Genomic DNA, 23180 nt, shown 5'->3' on the forward strand with positions numbered 1-23180 from the left:
TACACGTCAGGCAGCACTATATGAGCTGGCCATTAAAACACAAGTGGCAACACTGCTTGCAATGTCTTTCAGATCACCCTCTGAACCTCTCTTGCTTTGGGCCCAAAGTTGGCATCTTTTAGATTACTTGATTAAAAACAAAAAACAAAACAAAAAATCTGAAGCAGCACATCCAAATGTGGCAAATCTTTCTCCAAATTCAAGAGGTCCATCAAATGACTCATTCTCAGTGATAACTAGGGTAAGATATACAAACCTAGCTTTCACTTAAAGGGCGTACCTCAACATGTCCCACCCATACCATGGAACACCCCAAAATTTCACTGAAATGGCAAGCTCCTGAATTTTCTTGAGGCTTATCTCCCATCCTATAGCCTTAAACATTTTAAGCTGCAGTTTTGTTTCAATTTAAGTATAAATGTTGTTGCAATACTGCATTTAAACAAAAACTTTAAAAATCATACCTGATTGTCCTCTCTTCTAATGATATTAACTCCATCATCTTCATTTTTCCAAAGAAATTGACTTAAAGGGAATGACAGATTTGAAAATCATATTAAAAAGATTCCATGAATATTATTCACATTTTATATATCTTATTTGATATTCTGTAAACACAAATGTAACATTAAAACCTTTTAAAAAGCCTGAGACCATTAGCATATTATCTTTCAAACTCATTAATGATCAACATAAACATTTAGCTTGAGTAAGAAAATCATATTTAATTATATTACAGCTAAATTCAAATCACATTGCAATGTCTATAGCAAAGTAAAATAAAAATTTTGGAAACATATTTTATTTGTAGTTCTTTTGAGAAAGTTTATAAAATCCCTTAACTTCAAAAGACTATATGCAAAACTGTTGTCTAAATACTATAATTCTGAATGAAATGATTCCATATGAAGCTCAAACACACTGGTTAGTTTACCCATAACCAGGAATCTAAGTGAGGCAGAAAAATTCTAATAAGGGCAAATAAAGACAAATTTTTCTGTCATTACTCTGCCCTTGATGATAAAATAATTACAATGGAAATAAATTTAAGTGATAAATTATTCATTATGTTAGAGAGGCATGTTCATATATAACAGTAGAGATTAGAATCAAGGTCATTTTAACTAAAAATATCACTAATTTCACTCATGTTTGTTCTAATTAGAAGTCCTTATAAAAGTACCCTGATATCTCACTCTTTCTTATAGCTTAGACTATGATATGTGGAATCAACATCTAAACTAATTACCTTTTTTTGTTGCTAAAATAATCACTATTTGATTCTCCCAATGATCCTGGAACTTCAGAATTTCCAATGTGATTTTTTCCAGTCTGGTTTTCTTTTGGAGTGGCTTTTCCCCCAGCTGATGGTGCTGTTCATCCATGGCAAATAAAGTTCATAATATTAAGAAAATAGTAAAATAAAATTTCATACAAATATATATATATGTACATACTATAATCTTGTCCCATGTTTCAGAATCTCCATGGACTCTACAATTCATGATATAAGGCAACAATTTCCAAAGTGAATTTCATGAAACAGTTTATGTGAAGAATTCTTTGTTCAATAGTTTGAGAAAAAAAGAATTAAGGAACCCTACCAGGAATATACACCCCCCACATGGAGGGATGGGTTAAATGGTGATGGGTATTAAGGCAGGCCCTTGTGATGAGCACTGGGTGTTAAACATAAGTGATGAATCACTAAATTCTACTCCTGAGACTAATATTACACAGTATGTTAACAGGAATTTTTTTTTATTTTTTAAATTTTATGTTAATCACCATACATCATTAGTTTTTGATGTAGTGTTCCATGATTCATTGTTTGCATATAACACCCAGTGCTCCATTCAGTATGTGCCCTCTTTAATACCCATCACCAGGCTACCCATCCCCCCACCCCCCTAGAACCCTCAGTTTGTTTCTCAGAGTCCATAGTCTCTCATGGTTCGTCTCCCCCTCTGATTTCCCCCTCTTCATTTTCCCCTATTTTTTTTTAAACATATGTATTATTTGTTTCAGAGCTACAGGTCCGTGATTCAACAGTCTTAAACGATTCACAGCGCTCACCCTAGCACATACCCTCCCCAATGTCTATCACCCAGCCACCCCATCCCTCCCACCCCCCAACTAACTGGAATTTAAATAAAAACTTGAAATAAACAAACACAAGCTCAGATGGCTTCTCATTGCCTAAAAATTCCTTAGTTTTGGAACAAAGGCTCTTGGAGTTCAAGTCCCTACCTACCTCTCCAGTTGTACTTCATGGTACTTCTTCCTTCCCTTCTACCCCCAAACTATAGTAGTAGTAGTAGTAGTAGTAGTAGTAGTAGTAGTAATGATAATAAAGTTACCGAACCAACTACCACATTAAGCAAATCCTGAAAGCTCTATTCATATCATGATCTCTGTGAAGGAAGCCTTCTGGCATTAGGCAGTGAACAATCTGCATGGCCAAACATCTGCAACCCTGGGTTTGCAACCCTGGTTTTGAAGTCAGAATACAAAGGGTTCTCTAAATCATCTTAAAGAACTTGGACTTTAAATAGTAATTAATGAGTCTTTCAAAGGTTTTCAAGCAGGGAGATAAATAATCCAGCCTGTAACAAGAAGAATGATGCTGACTACGTTCTGGAGAACAGACTGGAAAGCAGATTATAAGGAGGCTACGAAATGGTTTTCAAGGTTCCTTTACTCTAACAATCTATTATTCTACAGTGAGGAATATTTCAAAGCTTAAAGTCTGAACAACTAGAAGAATGATGAAACCAAAGAAGTCAAAAAAGTATACTTATTTGGGGGCAACAATAGAGTCAAGTATTAAACACATTAAACAAAAATGTAGAGGTGTGCAGCACAGACCCATGGGAAAGAACAGAAGATATCTAATGGAAGGGAATACCCATTTCAATATGAAAATGAGTAAAGCATTACTCTTGTCTACTTCATTAAAGGACTTGTAAATGCACATTCTTAACAGCTATATTTAATAATATAATGTTAGACCTCAGATATTTTGCATTCTCATGCACCACAAAAGAGTAATTTGGCATTTTTAAGAAACTGCACAACAATCAACAAATGGGAAGAGTACATATGGAAAAAAATTAAGGAACTTTATCTCACATCACATATAAAAATTAGTTCCTGGTAGATTAATAAACTAAATTGGAAAAGGAAACCATAAAATGTTACATCTCAGGGCAGAAAAGGGATTTTTTAAAAAGACATAACTACCTATAAATGAAAATGCCAGTAAACTTGATGATATTAAAATTTAAGAACTACAGTTCCATTCCTGCTTAGGATTATAGAAAGATGAAACAGTGCTCCCACTTGAACAAGGAGAAAAAGGTAAATAACCTATAAAATAATAACTTTTCTTGAACTCATTAGAGAATTATAGTTGCAAGGAGTTGAATTCCAATTCCCTCCTAGGAGAAAATTGTTTCATCTTTGGCAGAACACAGGAGGAAGGAGTAACTACTATTAGAAGAAAGAATAAGAAAACAGATAAAATTTAAAGGAATTCTAAAGGCCAATGTAGGCTACCAGGATAGCTTAGAATCTCTGGGATCCTCAAACACAAAGGGAAGTCAATACTTAATAGCAAGCTCCTTTCCATGTGCCTGTATCATACTTATAGGAAAGACTGGGGGTAGAGGAGACCTGAAAGAACCATCATTGGCACATAGGAGAGAAACCCCTTCACACAAAGCAAAAGACTTAAGCCACTGGGGGGAGGAACAAGAAACTCTCCCATCTGAGAACCCACACAAATACCTATTTGCTCTCATGGAGGAACAGAGGCAAAAGCCATCAGCTCTAAAGGGAAAAGCAGGTGACTCTCCTTCCAACAATATTAGCTTTGAAAGGTCTTATCACTGGGGAGGGGGTAGGAAACCCTCTTATCACCAGTCCAAGGCAAGGCCTAAAGGAAGGGTAGAAGCAAAAGCCGTAAGGATCATCTCAGACCCAGGATCATGCACTGATACAAAGCATAGGTTTACTACCACTGGGTGGGGGAAAAAACTCTCTCCTAAATATAAGAAGTCATTTTTTCCCTTACTTTTAATTTCTTTAAAGATAACTAACAACGTAAAGTAAAAATGGTAAAAATTTATTGTGGAGTTATACACAGAAGTAAAATGTATGACAATAGCACAAAGGAATTGAGGGAGGAAATAGAAATAATACTGCTATATGGTTCTTATATATGAAGTTGTATATAATTTGAAAGTAGACTTCAAACTAAAAGTGTGTAATGTATACCTTAGAGCAAGAGTCAGCAAACCTTTTCTTAAAGGGCCAGATACTAAATATTTCAGGCTCATGGACATTTGGTCTTTATCACAACTACTCAAGTCTGTCATTGTAGTATAAAAACAATCATTGAAAATATGTAAACAAATGGGTATGGCTGTGTTCCAATAAAAGTTTATTTATGAAAACAAGCCATAGGCGTAGATTAAAATAAAATAGGGGTGCCTGGCTGGCTCAGTCAGTAGAACATGCAACTCTTGATCTTGGGGTTGTGAGTTTGAGCTCCACATTGGGTGTAGCGATTACTTAAAAATTAAAAAGAAAAATCTAAAAAGTATAAATATAGGTATTTGCTGACCTCTACCCTATAGCAACCAGTAACAATTTTCTAAAATGAGAAATAGTGGGCCAATAATGGAGATAAAAGTGAATCATAAAAAACTTCTCAATCTAAAAAAAGGCAAGAAAATGGAAAAACTAGGAAGATAGAAGACATGAGACAAATAGAAAACAAATAGCAAGATGGTAGATTTAAAACCAACCACATCAATAATTACACTGAATGTAAGTGGTCTAAATACCCCTAGTAAAAGGCACAGATTGTCAAACTGGACTAAAAAGTAAGATCTAAATATTTGTAGTCTACAAGAAACCCACTTTGGATATTCAGTAACAGATAAAAGAATGGAGAAAGATACACCATGCAAACACTAATAAAGAGAAAGCTTGAGTGACTATATTAATATCAGACTAAATAAACTTTAAAATAAAGACTATTGCCAGAAATAAAGAGAAACATTACATAATCACATTGGGGTCAATTCATCAAGAAGACACAATAATCCTAAATGTGCATGCATTTAATAACAGCTTCAAAATACATAAAGCAAAACTGATTTGAAGTTGAAGATGTCAACATAATCCTTGCAACTGTTAGAGCATGTTGACAAAATTTAAGAATTCCTTTCATCAAAAGAATCATAAAGATAATAAAAAGACAAGCCATGAACTAAAATCTAGAATGAATTAAATACACAGACACACACACACACACATCGTGGAAAAAATACATATGTATATTAAATGAATCAGTATTTGAAAGAAAATGAGCAAAACATTTGAGTGAAGGCAAATCCAAATGGCCATTAAACATATGAAAACATGTTCAACCAAAGAAAACCATTAGAAAAGAAAAATAAAATATTTGGAATTAAAAATTCAGTGTAAGGATTTAACAGCAGATAAGACACAACTAAAGAGAGAATTAGTAAAATAGATTTGGAAGAAAAATCTGCAGAAATTATCCAAAATGTACAGCAGAGAAACAGGAGACAGAAAATATCTGATACAATGGCAAGTTATGGTTCAATAGAACTTTCAGACATTGCTGCTGGGTACAACCCCCTTGGAAAACATGTGGACATTATTTAGTAAGGCTGAATATGTACAAACAATGCCAGTGCTAGGTACACTGTCTTGATATCCTTATGCACATGTACATTTAAGAGTCATGTAAAATAATGCACATAAAAGCATATTTGTAATACCTGCAAACTGGCAACAAACCAAATGTCCATCATCATAATAAATCAATTATGGTACAGTCATATAATGGAATATTATACAACAATGAAAAAATGAAATGGTATTTTACGTGAAACACGATTGAATCTTGCAATGTTGAACAAAAGTCGTCAAAAATAAAATACTTTCAATATTATTTCATCTTAATGCAATTCAAAACATACAAAACTAAACTACTGTTAAGGAATACATATTTAGGTTGTAAAACTATAAAGAAAACAATTATCTCAAAAAAATCAAAGTAGTAATCATCTCTAGGAAGAAAGAGGATGTGACCAGAGGAAGACACACAATGTTGAAAAGTTCTTATAAGAAAAAGAATAACAACAAAAAACACAGCCTTAGAAACAGCCATTAACTTCTAATAAAAAAAAAAATTAACAGGACAAATGCACAAAGCACTTAGAAAAATGTTGCTTGCAGCAGTATTCATAACAGCAAAAACACTGATACAGTGTTGGGTACATAAGTTATACCACAAGGAATTCTATAATGATGTACATCTATAGTTATTGATATGAAATATCTACAATATATTCTAAAATACAAGAAGAGGCTCTAAGAGGGTTTGTATCTTCATTTTTAAAAGTTAAAAATATTTATTACATACAAGAACTGAAAAAAATAACTGAAAGAATATAAACCAGAATACTAACAGAAGCCATCTCTGGATGGTAGAATTATTTTTAATCTTAATTTTCTTCTTCATAGTTATTGGTGTTTCTAGAACTTTTTAAAAATGAGCATATGCTGGCCAGCATACTTTTTTTGGAGTAAAGCACCAAGAAATTAATACAATTTAAAAACTACACTTGTACAAAATTCAAGGGTTAAATACTCCCACCACAGATTTTTTGGGGTTTTGTGCAAATGTCTGGCCAGTAGCCCAGGATATGAAATATGACACTACTCACAGCTTTATGTAGGCAACTGCCCACTTCATCAGCCACCTGACTTTGTACTTTTCAGGAATGCTGGGATTCTACTCTGAATTTTTTTTCCCAGGTCTTTTTCCCCTTTAACCTTTAAGTAATGCCATGACTGGGAAGCAATATTTAACAGTGTAGCAGAGACAAGCCTAAATCAAGGAGGTAAAGATTCTCACTGAGCATCTCACTGGCATCAAATAAAATAGGTGGATCTCATCCACATGTCTCATCAGAAATAATAAAACATATCAGAAGGGTAAATACTAAAGAAGGTGCTAAGTTTGAACTATTATTGGATATAGCACAAACTTAGAATGTAAGAATGGCTATAATTGATGATGGAGAAAAATGCAACTGGTTAAGAACATGTATATTTTGCAGCTGTAATGGACGTTGTCATTAATTGGAGGGGTTCATTTACAAATGTTTAATATATTTGCTTTTCCATCACAGTTTATTTCCTTACACAATATTTTTTCAGTAAGTTCTTATAGTACAGTTCCAGCTTTATTTATAGGTTTAATTTTGTTTATCTACCACTTTTTAAGAACTGAACTATCACTACACTGATGAATGTAATCATATAAAAATTTATGATTCTTTGAAATACAAATGTCTCCCAGCATTAAAGTTGATTTGCTTTGGTTTGATACAGTTATTGTGGCTAAGATCCTTCTCACTTACAGTAATAACACCAAGGTTCTATGCAGTGATCACTTCCTTTTTCCTTTAGCCTTAACTTTATCTGAAACTATTATATAAGAAGGTAGTAGAGTTTAAGTGCGATAAGTATTTTGATTTGGCTTTTAACATAGTAATTAAATTTTTTTTTCTCTCACTTGGTGAAACTATTTTTAAAAATCCCCAAATGGAATTGTAGCTTTCCTTTTATACTGCTACATTTGTGTAAGGCTAGATTTGCCCAGAATTTGCTCACAGACCTGACTACTAAAACGTACTATAATAACCTCTTTGTTTTTCCCATTCCAGTTGAAATCACCTTCTTCCTGATTTTTGTTAAGAAGCTCTTTCAAAGTGTTTACTAAAAAACTGGGATCTGTTCCAGGTTCTTCGTTCAACAAAGTTACACTAAGTGGTCTGTGGATTATTCCATCAGCCTCAGCAACACCATTATTAGTCTGCTGCCCATCTAAAGAAACAGTTGATGCTGAATAAATATTTCCTAAATGATCCATTATAGGAAGCAAATATAATTCTGGTTGAAGAGCCTAAAACATATAGAAAATTAAAAAAAATTAGTTTGTAATTTAAAAAAGTTAAAAAAAATTAACATAAGTTTAAAATGTCACATTACATACATATGGAGGAGCAAATGATTTGAGTTTCAGTTCTGATTCTTGCTTTACCTTCACCTAGAAATAAATAAATGACAAAAAAATAAAGCTTTTGTAAGTTTTCAATTATTTTTATTCCTTTTTTTTGCAGAAGGCACATACCTGTAACATAAAAATCAAATCTAAAAGCTGATAACTAAGGCTAGAGTCTAGAAAATGTAGAACATAATCCTATTTCTATTCACTATACAAAACATAAAAGAAATTCTATGTCATTTAGTAGTAATAATTATGGCTATCACTTGCATGGACTCACTATATGCCAAGCACTATTTTAAGTGCTTTACATACATTAGCTCAGTTAATCCTCACAATTCCATGTGATAGGCACACATATTACATATAGTTCACAGACAGTAAGATTGAGGAAAGAGAAGTTAAATAACTTGCCCGTGATTTTATAACTACAAATTTTCCAAATTGGGATGCAAAACCAGATAATCTGGCTCCAGAGTCCAATGTCGTAAACTTTATTTCCTAAATATACAACCCACAGAGTTCATTTGTTATTCATCCATCCATCCATTCATTCATTCATTCAACAAATACTAGGGCATACTATGGGTCAGGCAGACCCACACTATGGGTCAGAACTATGTGTTCTATATGGTGGGAGATACAATGGTAAACAGGGCAAAGTCCTTGCTCTCATGTAGCTTATATTCTACTTAAGAGAATGGATGTTAAATAAACATGATTTAGGATAGTGATATGTGATTTATGAAAACAAAAAACTGATGTAATAGAGAACAACTTAAGAGAAAGAATATCTAAAATATTCTAAAAAAGGGTCAGAGAAGACCCTTTTGCAAAGATAGTACTTGAGACTGAGAACGTGAATTATGAAAAGAAAAAGCAAGTTATTTGAAAATCATGGGGAAGTAATTTCCAGGCAAGTGCAAAGAACATAAATCAGAAAGGAGTTTGTTGTATTTGAGGACCAAGGATTTTTGCGTTTGAAATGGAGAACCAAGAAGAAAAATAGCAGCAGATTTCATCTGCTATTCCTTAGGCCCTCCGTATCTCTGGCCTAACCATTGCAAAAGTCTCCTAAAGTCTCCTAGTTACAATCCCTGCCTCTAGTCTCTGAAGGCTCCAGTCACGTCATCCTTTGCTCAAAAACTCCAATGCTTCAGAAACAAACAAAACTCATTAATCTGGCATTCAAGACCTTCAACAAATCACTTTACAACTTGTTCTCTACTATTACATTTTACACCATGTTCCAATAAAAAAGGAAACATTTAGTCTTTCTTAGTTGCCTGTTTTTCCACTTCTGTGCTCATTCTATTTTCTCTGCTCAGAAAGCTTTTCCTACCCAACATTTTTGCAAGATCAAATATTTATTTTTTTTAAAGATTTAATTTATTTGAGAGAGAGTGAGAGAGCAAGAGAGAGCGCACCAATGAGAAGCAGAGGGAGAAGCAGGCTCTCTGCTGAGCAGGGAGCCCTGAGTAGGGAGCCCGACGCAGGGCTCTATTCCAGGACTCTGGGATCATGACCTGAGCCAAAGGCAGATGCTTAACTGACTGAGCCACCCAGGTGCCCCCAAATATTTATCTTTCAAGATCCAAACGAAAGTCCTCTATCTCCCTTCTTCTCCTACTGGAAGAAGTCCTTTTTTCTTCTGAATATACAAAATACACTATTTTAATTATTTACGTATTCTCTCTTCACCACTACAGTGAATACTCTTTAAGGGCAGGATCCATATCCAGTTCTTTTTTCTCATTTTGTTTATAGAAAAACATCAATAAATATTAGGACTTCAGAAGTTGATTTAAATTATCTTTATTAAGGTCTCTTCCAACATAGGATTCTGTGATTGATATTTTGTATTTTAGATATTATGAACAAAAAGAATTGTTCTTTTTCTTCCTTGTTTGAGAAAAACTTAAAGATGAGTAAATTGATATTTTACCATACTGAATAGAATTCAAATGACAAAAACTTCATATTTAGCTGATCTTGAGAATTCCACATAGCAAATTACTTTGGGAATGCTTTTTTTCCCCATTACCATTATTTAATTTGTCCAATAAGCATTTAAATGCCTCTAAGTGCTAAACACTTTGTTAGGCACCGTATAATTGTGAATAAAGTCCCAGTTCACAGGGAGTTATATAAAAATTTATTTGATAATCAAATATAGTCTAATGGCAGAGTCAGATGTTAAATAAACAATCACATAAATACTAAAGACAATATGTTAATTAGAGTGAAATAGGAATATACCTTATTTTTAATATAGAAAATCTTGATTAAAGAAATAAACCTTATGTAGTTAAAAGAAACCAGAAACTTTGAGATCTGATAGCTTGCTGGATTAAGAATTTTAGCTAGGAAAATTCTACTTAGAAAATCCTGCCATTAAATCACAGAAACTATAAACAGGAGTGTTCAAGAGATAATAGTTGAAACAAACAAACAAAAAATTGTTGGAGTCCTATCATTTCACATCAAATGAGGCTAGCTGTGGCCCGAACAATGAGAACCCATTTTTGTCCAGAACACAAGTACTTATTTAAATGTTTTAGGGGGTGCCTGGGTGGCTCAGTCAGTTAAGCGGCCGACTCATGATTTGGATTCAGGGTTGTGAGATTGAGCCCTATGTCAGGCTCACATTGAATGTGAAGACTGCTTAAGATTCTCTCTTTCCCTTTGCCCCACGCCCCGCACCCACCCCCCCAGCTCATGCACACACATGCGTGTGCTTTCTCTCTCGCTCTCAAAAGTTTTTAAACACTCATTTAAATTTAAAAATACATATTATGTACATAATCACATTTTAACTTTGTCTTCCTTTTCTTCCCAAGGAAATGCACACTCCAAAATATCCCCATCCTTTTAGTGCCCAATAATATGCCAAAAAGACCCATTTCTTTCTTGATGATCTATGTATTTAGTGATATTTCCATTTTGTCATGATTGATAATACTTATCCCATTTATAGAAGCTGAATTGACAAGAAGCTGAGTTGATAAGCATTTAAAAAACATAATTTGTTAAGTTATGCTTTTTTTTAATCAAAAGGAAAAAAATAAGAAAACTTACCACAGCTAGATTATTTCCAATGCATTTCAGAAATAAAAATTTTTCTGCAACAGCATCTTCACCAAGGAACTCACCAAGTCGCTCTCTCAGCGCTTGTAAAGTAAGGTGAGGAGATACTCTGAAATATCATGACATTGCCTTATAATGTAAAATGAAATAGGTTTCAGCTATACTACAAATTCTATAACATTAGTCAGCTATCTCAAACATAAATACTAATTTAATGTATCACATATAGATCAATATATTGTGTTTTTACATTGTGTGGCACTTTGTAAAACTTCAGGAAATTTTTAAAAAATAAAATGATTATGCAAATAAATACTGTTTATAAAAAGTCCTTTCTGTACTGAAAAGGAAAATGCTTGTCTACTTTTCTCATCATCAACACAGAAGGATACTCCGAACTGTATTATTAAAAAAAAAACTTTGCTATGGAATTTATATACTTTTATACATAAAGAATGATTTAGCCACAGATATTTATTTTGGAAGTTTGACAGGATTAGCTAGTGCTTAAAATTTCTTTGATAATCAAGTATTGTCAGACTCCACATCTCTGCTCATTAGGAATACTTCACTCCTCAACATCTAAAATTTAAAGCCATCATTTATGGTACTGTTTTGAGGTTTTGTTTTTTAGAATCTTACGGGAAACATTATGTAATTAATTCATTCAACCAAAAAATATTTATTGAGCCCCCACTATATGTCAGGCATTGTTCTAAGGATGGGAAAATGGCAATCAACAAAAGAGACAAAAATCTCTGCTCTTATAGACTTTATAAATCTAATGGTGGGAAAGAAAAAGAGACAAACTATGAAAACATATAATTCCTAAGACACTGCTAAGTATTATAAAGAAAAATAAAGCAGTGAAGGAAGGGTAGCTACAATTTTAAATATAGTGATCAGAGAAGATCTAAACAAAAAAGTAATATTGAAGTAAAGAGCTAAAGAAGAAATAGGATATCTAATGGCAGAAAGAGCATTCTAGACTAAGAGAAGAGCAAGTACAAGGGTCCTGAGGTAGGTCCATATCTGATGTGTTCCAGAACAAAAACAAGGCCAGTATGCTTGAAGTGATGGGGAAGATAAGGAATAATGTCATGTGCGCTTCATACATGTATATACATTTACATATACATACATGTAAGTGTATGTACACATATAGTCTGTTTCGATTTTGAAACAGTTCAGTGAAAAAAGTCATTGTGGATATACTGATTTAACCACTATTCACAGCTCAACAGGTTCTAAATACAGATAATTTCTCTATTAATTCTCTTTGTGTGTAATGATAGTAATACCCCAGTTATACCCTTTTCTCTGGGTGTCAGTGACACCTGGCTAAGTGACATCTGTTTCTACAGTACTTATTAACTGTTACATAGCATTATTTATTGATAGTATTAAGTTAGAAACTGGATCCATAACATGGACCAGAGTTTTTCACTTACAACTTAAATTTCCAAAAAACATTTTTCTCTGCAGAAAAAAAAGACTGCTTTTCAGGCACATTATAACATGACCACAAAATACTTGCCTTATAAATCCAGCTGAAATGAATTTGTTAACAACTTCTATTGAAATGGTATTTAGCTTATAGTTCCATGATCCTTCAGGGACATAGAAAACATGAAGTTCCACCAACTGAATAAATTGAGAAGAATGTCAGTTAAAATATTTTTAAAGTGAAAAAAATAACTGATGTCCTCTAGAATTTTAAGCTTAATAAACATAATTAAAATAAACATGGAATACATGTATCCTTCTGAACAAACACAGAAAACAAAATGAAGAGCCAAAATTTTGGTTAGTTGGCTACTTGGCACTTGGAGCACATCTTTTCCTTAAAAACAATGTCATAGACGTGGTCCTAGGGTACCCTAACATCTCTGAATACAGTGTTCTTTCTGTGGCTTGAAGTAAGAGTACGAGACCACCAACATCAGTTTCTGCTTACCAACCTTTTCCTTTCCCCTGATCCCTACCTACTCAGTTCTGTTGGGGTGATCTTGTGGAATCCTTATACTTTATATATTGTCTCCCTAACATAGTTGTGATAACTGCTAGTTCCTAGCAACTGCAAAAGTGTGAATACTGTGGTTTGGGAAATATTGTTGTTTCCCTGAATTCTAGGAAGAACCTATTCCTGATGGTTATAGGGAAGGAAATGGTTGTTCTTACATAGGTCATGTCTGTCAGTTTAGCTTGACTGTCCTTATAAAGGCCACTTTCTTTTCTATTAGTGTTTTGTTAAACCTCAATTAGAATCCTTCTACTTAGAAGAATATTTAGATTATTACAACAGAAACAGAACAATTATAGCAAATATTCCTATCCTTTAGTCTAATGATGTTATTCATTGCATATTAAAATTTAGATGATTATGCTCTACAATATTAAATACCTGAGAAAAACTTTAAAAAGTTGAATATGACCTATCATTAAAAATAGAAATTTTTACAGGAGATAAAATTCATTTTTGAAATGAATGTTTTGCTCAAGTTGTTTTTATAGACCAAGTAAATTATTTCTATGCATTTGATACATGTATAGATCTGATGTGAAGTTTGCCATATTCTATATTTTGAACACCAGAGCATTTAAAATTCCCTAGCTATATTATACTATTCTTAGCTAACACTACACTATACTATTAATACTAGAATATTTAATAGTTATACAATTATATATTTGCAAAACCTTCAGAAGACTTAATATGACCTTATCCTTTATATAGATGCATTAATAATTTACAGGATAAAAATATTTATTGAACTAAACATTTTACTCTGTTCTTATAAACCAAGTAAATTCTGTCAATATTTTTTATAATTCATGAACTATAAAAGTGTTTGTACAGATTTAATTCCTTAATTAAATGAGTAGGCAATACAGAGAAAATATAGTTAATAAAACATTTCTGTAAAATAATTTATAGTGAATTTGTATTTATTCATTCCCTCAGCAAATATTTACTGAATGTCTACCATGTGCCAGCACTGGTCTAGGCAACAGGAATATGCAGTCAATAAGACAAAGATCCTTGCCTGCGTATAGTTTTACATTCTAATGAGGTATCAGGATAAGAAGGGTGAGGCAAGTGAGGCACTCACCGCAGATACAAAATTTAAGGCTGTACCAAAACCTCAGTGATCAAGATAAATAACATTAAAAAAAAACGCAACTCAACGCAAAAAATTTCATGATAAACAAAATATCAAAAATTTAAATACAGAATTTAATACTACTATTAGAGCCTGAGGAAAGAGGAAAAATATGAACTTCAATACATGTTTCTTAAAAAAAAAATACATTTCTTAATGGTCAACTTTTTCCAGAATAACCAAGTAGTTGAAAAAAATACTGAAAATTTCAAAAGTGTGTATTAAAATTCACAACATTATTTTAAGGTCAAATATTCTATTTATATCAAAACATGAATTTATTATAATTTTACCTTCCTGGCTCTCATGGAAGCAAGCTCATCAGTAATATTTTCATCAAAACTATTAACCATTTAAAAATATACTAAAAGGTATTTTTAGGGGCACATATCTTGCCTTTTGCCTCAGGCTCCAAAATGGCTAGGCATAGCACTATCAGATTCTATTTCTATTTAAAATGTTGCTTTTATGGATCTTTTGCATCAGTTTTTCATTAAAAAAAAATCTTGTATTGATTATTTATCGTAATTATGGAGGTTGTGTGTGTGCCCCCTAAATATTGCACCCAAGGCAAGTGACTCATTTGCCTCAGACTAGTCCCAGGCCTGTGAAGGACACAGACAATAACTACTAAATATAAAACACTTCTACATTATACAGCACATGAGAAAGGGCTAAGTACTGGGGAAAAGGACAAGAAGAGCAGGGTAAGGCAAACTGGAAAGATAAAAGGGGAAATAGGTTTCAGTTTTAAATAGTCTGGGCAGGTCTTATAGAAAAGGTGAGATTGAAGTAAAGATTGCAGGGGAAGAAACAACTAGCCAAGTGATGATGCAGAGGGAAAGAGTTCCAAGAAGAGCTAAAGCAAAGTTTTTTTCTGTTTTTTGTTTTTGTTTTTTTTAAGATTTTATTTATTTGCTAGAGAGAGAGTGGAGTCAGGGGCAGAGGGAGAAGCACACTCCCTGCTGAGCAGGGAGCTAGATCCCAGGGTCCTGGACTGAAGGCAGACACTTAACCACTTAACCAACTGAGCCACCGAGGCACCCCTAAAATAAAGGTCTTAAGGTGAGAGTGTGCTAGTATGACTGAAGCAGGGAACAGTAAGACATAAAGTAAGAAAAATGAGGAAGACAAGGAACAAAATAAATTGGGTTTTCCAGGCCATTTTAAGATCTTCCATTTCAGAAAATGGGAAGCCGATACAGAGTTTTAATAGAAGGACATCTGACATTCATTTTACAGTTTTATTTTAACAAGAAAAATTCTAAACATACATACAAATAAAAGGAATAATACTATGAATACCCAAATACCTACTATGTAGATTCAAAAATTAACATCAGGCCACATTTACTTTCTCTCACCCTCTCTCTCTCTTTTTTAAAGGCAGACTGCCACATTGCAGCGCTTTATTTGGATGTGTCTTAAGTCTTAGAAGTTTGACTACCCTACCTTCTCCTACAAATGGACCTTGAGAGCTTGTTTGGAGGTTCTAGCAGGGGAGCACAGCTGCTCGTATACCCTTGACTGAAGAATGGTGCTCCTTTATTGGGGAAGGTCCTCCTCTTCAACCCAGCATGCAGCTTTGGGAGGGATGCACATGGAGCAGTGAGGGAGGAAGGGGACACCCACCTAGCCAGCCAGATCAGCCAAATCAACCTTGGCGATCAATGGGCTGACAAATGTTGCAGAGTGTCCTCACATCCTCTATCCCTTTCTTGATAAACCATTCAAAGTAAATTAGACATTGTGAAAATATACTTCTAATACCTTGGCAGCCATCTTCTAAAAATAAGGATTTCTCCAACATGATCACAGTACCATATCACATTTAAGAAAATTAATAATCCCTTAATGTAAAATAGTATCCATTCCATATTCAAATTTCCTCAATGTTTTTTCAATCTACAATCCAATCAAGGATAGCACTTTGCATCTGGTTTGTCACATCCTTAATCTTAATCCGCAAATTCTTCCATACCTGTTTTCTTTTTCCCCTCCTTCATGGCATTAACTTCTTGAAGAGACTGGGCCAGTTGTTTCAAAGAATGTTTTGCATTCTGAATTTACCTTATTATCTCAAGATGTCATTTAACTTAATTCTCCAATCCCTTTTTTTAAAAACATAGTATAGTTTAAGATTTTTTTAATCATGAAAAGTGTATTCTTCAATCCCCATCCCCTATTTCCTCATTCCCCCAACCCCCCTCACCTCTGATAACCATCAGTTTGTTTTCTACAGTTAAGAGTCTGTTTCTTGGTTCGTCTCTCTCCCCTTTTCTTTGCTCATTTGTTTCTGAAATTCCGCATATGAGTAGGATCACATAGTATTTGTCTTTCTCTGACTTATTTCGCTAAGCACTATACTCTCTAGCTCTACCCATTTTGTTGCAAATGGCAAGATTTCATTCTTTATGGTTGAATAATACTCCATTGTATATAAAGACTTCTTCTTTACCTGGTCACCTACAAATGGACACTTCATCTGCTTACATAGTTTGGCTACTATAAGTAATGCTGTAATAAGCATAGGGGTGCATGTACTCTTTTGAATTAATGTTTTTATATTCTTTGGGTAAATAGTAGTGTGATTACTGGATTGAAGGTTAATTCTATTTTTAATTTTTTGAGGAATCTTCATACTGTTTCCATGGTGGCTGCACCAGTTTGCAGTCCCACCAACAGTGCAAGAAGATTCCTTTTTCTCCATAGCCTTTCCAACACTGGTTTCTTGTATTATGGGGTGATAACTCATTGTAGTTTTGATTTGCATTTTCTTGATGATGAGTGATGTTGAGCATCTTTTCATGTGTCTGTTGGCCATCTGGATGTCTTTGGAGAAATGTCTGTTCATGTCTTCTGCCCATTTTTTATTATTTTTTTGGGGTATTGAGTTGTATCAGTTTGTTACATACTTTGGAACACTAACCCTTTACTGGATGTTATCTGCAATATCTTCTCCCATTCCATAGGTTGCCTTTTAGTTTTGTTGATTGTTTCCTTCACAGTGCAGAAGCCTTTTATTTTGATGTAGTCCCAATAGTTAATTTTTGCTTTTATTTCCCTTGCCTCAGGAGACATATCTAGAAAACTGTTGCTCTGACCGATGTCAGAGAAATTACTTTCCAGGATTTTTATGGTTTCAGGTTTTGCATTTAGGTCTTTAATCCATTTTGAGTTTATTTCTGTGTATGGTGAAAGAAAGTGGTCTAGTTTCATTCTTTGCATGTGGCTGTCCAGTATTCCCAACACCATTTGTTGAAGAAACTGTCTTTTTCCCACTGTATATTCATTCCTTGTCGAAGATTAATTGACCATATAATTATGGGTTTATTTCTGGGTTTTCTGTACTATTCCATTGATCTATGTGTGTATTTTTATGTCAGTGCCATACTGTTTTAATTGCTACTGCTTTGTAATATGACTTGAAATCTGGAATTGTGATTCCTCTAGTTTCGTTTTTCAAGATTGCTTTGGCTATTCGAGGTCTTTTGTGGTTCCATACAAATTTTAGGTTTGTTCGTTCTAGTTCTGTGAAAAATGCTATTGGTATTTTGATGGGGATTGCATTAAATCTGTAGATTGCTTTGGGTATTATAAACATTTTAACAATATTTGCTCTTCTAACCCATGAGTATGGAATGGCTTTGCACGGTCTTGAATTTCTTTCATCAGTGTTTTATGGTTTTCAGAGTACAGGTCTTTCACCTCTTTGGTTAAGTTTATTTCTAGATATTTTATTGTTTTTGGTGCAATTGTAGATGGGATTATTTTCTTAACTGCACTTTCTGCTGCTTTATTATTAGTGTATAGGAATGCAACAGATTTCTATACATTGATTTTGTATCCTGTGACTTTACTGAATTCATTTATGAGTTTTAGTTTTTTGGTGGAGTCTTCAGGGTTTTCTATATATAGTATGTCATCCACAAATTGTGAAAATTTTACTTCTTCCTTCCTTCTACCAATTTGGATGCCTTTTATTTACGTTGTCTAATTGCTATGGCTAGGACTTCTGGTACTATGATGAATAAAAGTGGTAAGAGTGGACATCCTTATCTTATTCCTGACCCTGGGAGAAAAGCTGTCAGGTTTTCACCACTGAGTATGATGTTGGTTGTGAGTTATTCATATAAGGCCTTTATTATGTTGAGGTACGTTACCTCCAGATTTACCTTGCAGAGTTTTTAATCATGAATGGATGTTGTACTTTGTCAAATGCTTTTTCTGCATCTATTGAAATGATACGGTTTTTATCCTTTCTCTTATTGATATTACATATCATGTTTATGGTTTTATGAATATTGAATTACCTGTGCATACCAGGAATAAATCCCACTTGATTGTGGTGTACGATTTTTTTAAACGTATTGTTGGATTTGGTTTGCTAATATTTTGTTGAGGATTTTTTTATCTATATTCATGAGAGATACTGGCCTGTAGTTCTTTTTACGGTGTCTTTATCTAGTTTTGGTATCAGGTGGATACTGGCTTCATAAATTGGATTTAGAAGTCTTCTTTCCTCTTGTATTTTTTGGAGCAGTTTAAAAAGAATAGGTATTAACTCTTTAAATGTTTGGTAGAATTTCCTTGTGAAGCCATCTAGCCCTGGACTTTTGTTTTTTGGGAAGTTTTTGATTACTGATTCAATTTCATTGCTGGTAATTGGTCTAGTCAAATTTTCTATTTCTTTCTGCTTTAGTTTTGGTAGGTTATATGTTTCTAGGAATTTACTCATATAAATTGTCCAATTCGTTGGCATAAAGGTTTTCAAAATATTCTGTTACAATTGTTTGTATTTCTCTGGTGTTATTTCTCCTTTTGCATTAGTGATTTTATTTGGGTCCTTTTTTTTTTTTTAATGAATCTTGCTAGAGGTTTATCAATTTTGTTGATCTTTTCAAAGAAACAGCTCCTGGTTTCACTGATCTGTTCTATTGGTTTTTTTTTTTTAAGTTATCATTTATATCTATTCTAATCTTTATTATTTCCTTCCTTTTGCTGGGTTTGGGTTTTGTTTCTCTTTTTCTAGCTCTTTAGGTGTAAAGTTAGGTTCTCTGAGACTTTTCTTGCTTCTTGAAGTAGGCCTGTATTGCTATAAGCTATAAATTTCCCTCTTAGGGACCACTTCTGCTGCAGCCCAAAGATTTTGGGCCATTGTGTTTTCATTTTGTTTCCATGTAATTTTTGTTTTCTTCTGAGATCCCTATAATGCAAATGTTATTATGCTTGATGGAGTCACTGAGTTCCCGAAGACTGTTCTCAATATGCATAATTTTCCTTCCTCTCCTTTGCTCAGCTTGGTTATTTTCCATTACTTGTCTTCCAGGTCATTAATTTGTTCCTCTGCTTTATCTAGACTGGCATTTATTCCATTAAATGTATTTTTAATTTCACTTACTGTGTTCTTCATCTCTGATCTTTTTTTTAATCTCTTTCTTAAGGGTCTCACTGATGTCCTCCACTCTTTTCTCAAGTCCAGGAGTATGTTTATGATCATTACTTTAAATTCTCTATCAGGCATATTACTTATATGTTTTACTGTGGTATTTTGCAGTGGTTTGGTCCTGTTCTTTCATTTGGGAGAGATTTCTGTCTCATTTTGTTTGACTTTCTATGTCTGTTTCTCTGTGTTAGGAAAGTCAGCTATTTCTCTTGCTCTTAACAATAATAGTCTTATGAAGAAGAGGTCCTAGAGTGCCCTGCAGTGCAGTGTCCCATTCCCCAGGGCCTGGAGCTTCAGAGAGTGTCTCCTATGTGTGTTGCATGTGCTCTGCTGTTGAGTCTTGGCCTCTTTTTCCTTTAGTCATCTGCAGAGGCTCTCTTTGCCTATTATGAGTATCATTTTGTCCCCAGCAGGAATGGGGTGCATTTTAACAAGGTGTGTGGTTATCTGCTTATGAAATAAGACCTGCTCCTGCTACTATCAGAAATGCATGAGTGAGCAGATTTGGTGCTGGCAGGGTTTGCACCAGTCTTCTGGGGGAAGAACCTGCAGCACCAGGTCTGAGACAAGCGGGACTGGGAAGGGCTGATCTGCCAAAGCATGAGGGCGCAGGGCTTGGCGTAAGCAAGTTAGGTAACAACTGGTTCCTACAAGTGGCCACTGTTTATTCTGGGGGTGGGGGAGGGAAATGGCACCTACCAGTTCCTTTGTTCCTGGAGGGGTCTCCTGGTGATCCCTGTGTCTCTGAGGTATGCTCTGAGATGAGCAAATCACTTTCCTTCCCCCAGCGGTTTTCTAACTGCTGGTTCTACCTTGTATCTGCATGGGCTGTTTTGTGAGCTCTGTATGGGCAGGGCCTCCACTTCCTACTGCCCTCTGTCCTCTCCCAGAGCAGAGCCTGCTGATTTTTAAAATTCCAGGCTTTAAGTCGCACTGGTTGTTAGAACTCAAGAAATTCAGCCCCTCTCATTTACAAAGGCAAATATTACAGGGATTCGTCCTCCCTGTTCATGGGCTCCCTGGTGTGAAAATCTATTTTCCGCCCCCTCCCTACCACTGGTTCTCTGCCCAGTGAAGATGGCCATGGTCCATTTTGCTCTCAGACCATGTCTTTGCCCTTCCTAACTCCTTTGGTGTGGCTTTTTCCCTGCCTTTAGTTGAAGAGTCTGTTCTGCCAGTCTTTTTCATGTCATTTTCTGGGTTACTTACACTGATAAGAATGTTATCTAGTTGTATCCATGGAATGAGGTGAGCTTAGGGTCCTCCTATTCTGCCATCTTCCCAGCCAACCTCATTTCATAAGCATTTTTGAAATGAAGTCCTCTATCTCTCTGTACAGCCTTCAACTGATGCAAATTAGTCACCTAGGGGCATAAAACTTTATAAATGGTGCCCTGTATTTCATATTGCTTCACATCAGGACACATATAATGTTACACTTGCAAATTTTGCTATGTTTAGTAACTATTAAAGGGATAATAGATTAGGTTGTAAGGGATAAGAAAATGGAAACTGTTATGAAGCTATCAGAATAATTAAAATATGAGATGATGGTGGCTCACTCCAAGGTACGAGCAGTAGAGATGATGGGAAGTGGTCAGATTTTTTATATAATTTGAAGCTAAAGTCAGTACATTGGAAGTGAAGTTTAAGAAAGAAGTACAACTCCAGGGCATTTGGCCTTAGATAGTCAAAGGATGGATTTGCCATTACCTGAGATGGAGAAAGTCAAATAGAACATGTTTAGGGGAGGGGGGAAAAGATTCATAATTCAGTTTGAGACATGCTAATTTTAAGATGTTTACTGGCCATCCAGGTGGAGATGTCAAGTAGGCAGTTGAAAATACACATCTGTAGTTTGGGAAAGAGGACTAGATTGGGGATATAAATTTGGGATCCTTAGCATAAAGTTGGTATTTAAAGCTATTATACTGAAGGAGATCATCAAAGAGTAAGTGCATTTACAGAAGAGAACAAAGAGCTGGTTCCTGAAATTCTCCAATATTAAGAGGTCAAAAAGAAGAAAAACCAGCAAAGAAGACTGAAAATGAACAAGTAGAAGGAAAACCAAGATATATGTATGCTAAAAGTGAAGGAATTATGTCAAAGAAGAGTGATCAATAGTGTCAACTGTTTTGCACAGATAGATCAGACTATATGGGGTAAGAATTAAACAACATATTTAGTGATGTAGAAGTAAATTTAACAAGAGCAATTTTGGTGCAGTAGTAGAAAGAAAGTGATCACAGTTGGTTTAAAGAGAAAATGGAGAAGGTACTGAGGGTATGGAAAGGTATGAAATAGTTGTCTAGAACAGTAGAAAAGTGAGTGAGCAGAAGATAGTCTGTTTGCCTACCAGCAAAAGGTTCTAGTTTAGATTCATGGTCATGACTTTAAAGTGAGAACAGTCTTCATGTTGGTATACTTTTCTTCCAGTCACGTTCCATTGCTGGCATGGGTATAGCATAGGTGAAGAATTCAATAAACCAGGGTTTTTGTTTTGCCAAGCAGTATGATGAAATGAGAGAGGCAAAGAGTCAAAAGTATAAGCAAGAGAGTAATCAAGACTGCTCTGTGGTATTTAAGCTATGGAGGGCATCACAAGGTGAAGAATTAAAAAAAAAAAAAGTGATAGCATCAATGCACTGGGGGGGTTCCAGTACAATCAGCTAGAGATAAAAGAACTGTAATAAAATAACTATAATCAGACAATGAGATACACAGTGGAGTTAATATCTAAAACTTTATACAATCCATATTTTTTCTTCCTCAGAACTCTTCAAAAGCAATGTTAAGCAAGTCTTTCTTATATTTTATTTTAAAAGATTTTCTTACCTCTGAGGAGGAAGGTCGGCTTGGACTGAGGGACATATTCACCAGTGTCTGAATGGGGTAATTATCAGTTGGAATTCTGTGGGTTTTTTTTTTATCTTTCTTCATTTAAGTAGTATTTATAAAGGTTGTAACAGATTTTTGACTTAAGACAGCATTCCACTCATTTCTGGTTTCTGATTCATTCGAAAGTGAAAAGAAAAACACAGAAGGCTTTAAAATAGACCAAAAATGAAAACTTAGGAATGTATACACTCATTATAGTAATTTGAAAAGACATATTACTAGTAAGTAGGACTGGGAATGCAATAAAATGAACATATATCCCATACAACTAAATAGAGTGCTAAGTTATATTATGATAGAATTGTGATCAGGGCATATTTTACTATTCTAAACAATTCATTTTCTCAAGTTTGAAAATTAAAGTTAAATATATATGGTATTTTACATAAAGTAGAACTATGCTTCTGGAAGTGGAAAGACTAAATTTGTACAAATGGCTATAGAATGATGAAAACCATTTTACCACATGTAT

General features: G+C 34.3%; 1 protein-coding gene across 11 annotated transcripts in view; it reads right to left on the bottom strand.

The window, feature by feature from the left end:
- Positions 1-23180, bottom strand: part of SPATA1 (spermatogenesis associated 1) — a 55717-nt gene that overhangs the window by 25931 nt on the left and 6606 nt on the right. For 8 of the 11 annotated variants that reach the window (XM_073896409.1, XM_073896403.1, XM_073896408.1 and 5 more), the window contains exons 2-7: positions 12738-12844; positions 11192-11309; positions 8102-8155; positions 7783-8011; positions 1250-1373; positions 465-525 (exon numbers count right to left, since the gene is read on the bottom strand). In XM_073896409.1, the coding sequence (XP_073752510.1) occupies positions 465-525; positions 1250-1373; positions 7783-8011; positions 8102-8155; positions 11192-11309; positions 12738-12844 (693 nt within the window). Of the gene's footprint in view, positions 1-464; positions 526-1249; positions 1374-7782; positions 8012-8101; positions 8156-11191; positions 11310-12737; positions 12845-22645; positions 22819-23180 lie in introns of all 11 variants that reach the window. The other 3 variants (XM_073896411.1, XM_073896412.1, XM_025872090.2) reach the window with 1 other exon arrangement.

Source organism: Callorhinus ursinus, unplaced genomic scaffold, assembly GCF_003265705.2.
Source record: "Callorhinus ursinus isolate GAN/ISIS: 27379988/994484 unplaced genomic scaffold, GSC_fseal_2.0 scaffold9, whole genome shotgun sequence".
NCBI lineage: Eukaryota > Metazoa > Chordata > Mammalia > Carnivora > Otariidae > Callorhinus > Callorhinus ursinus.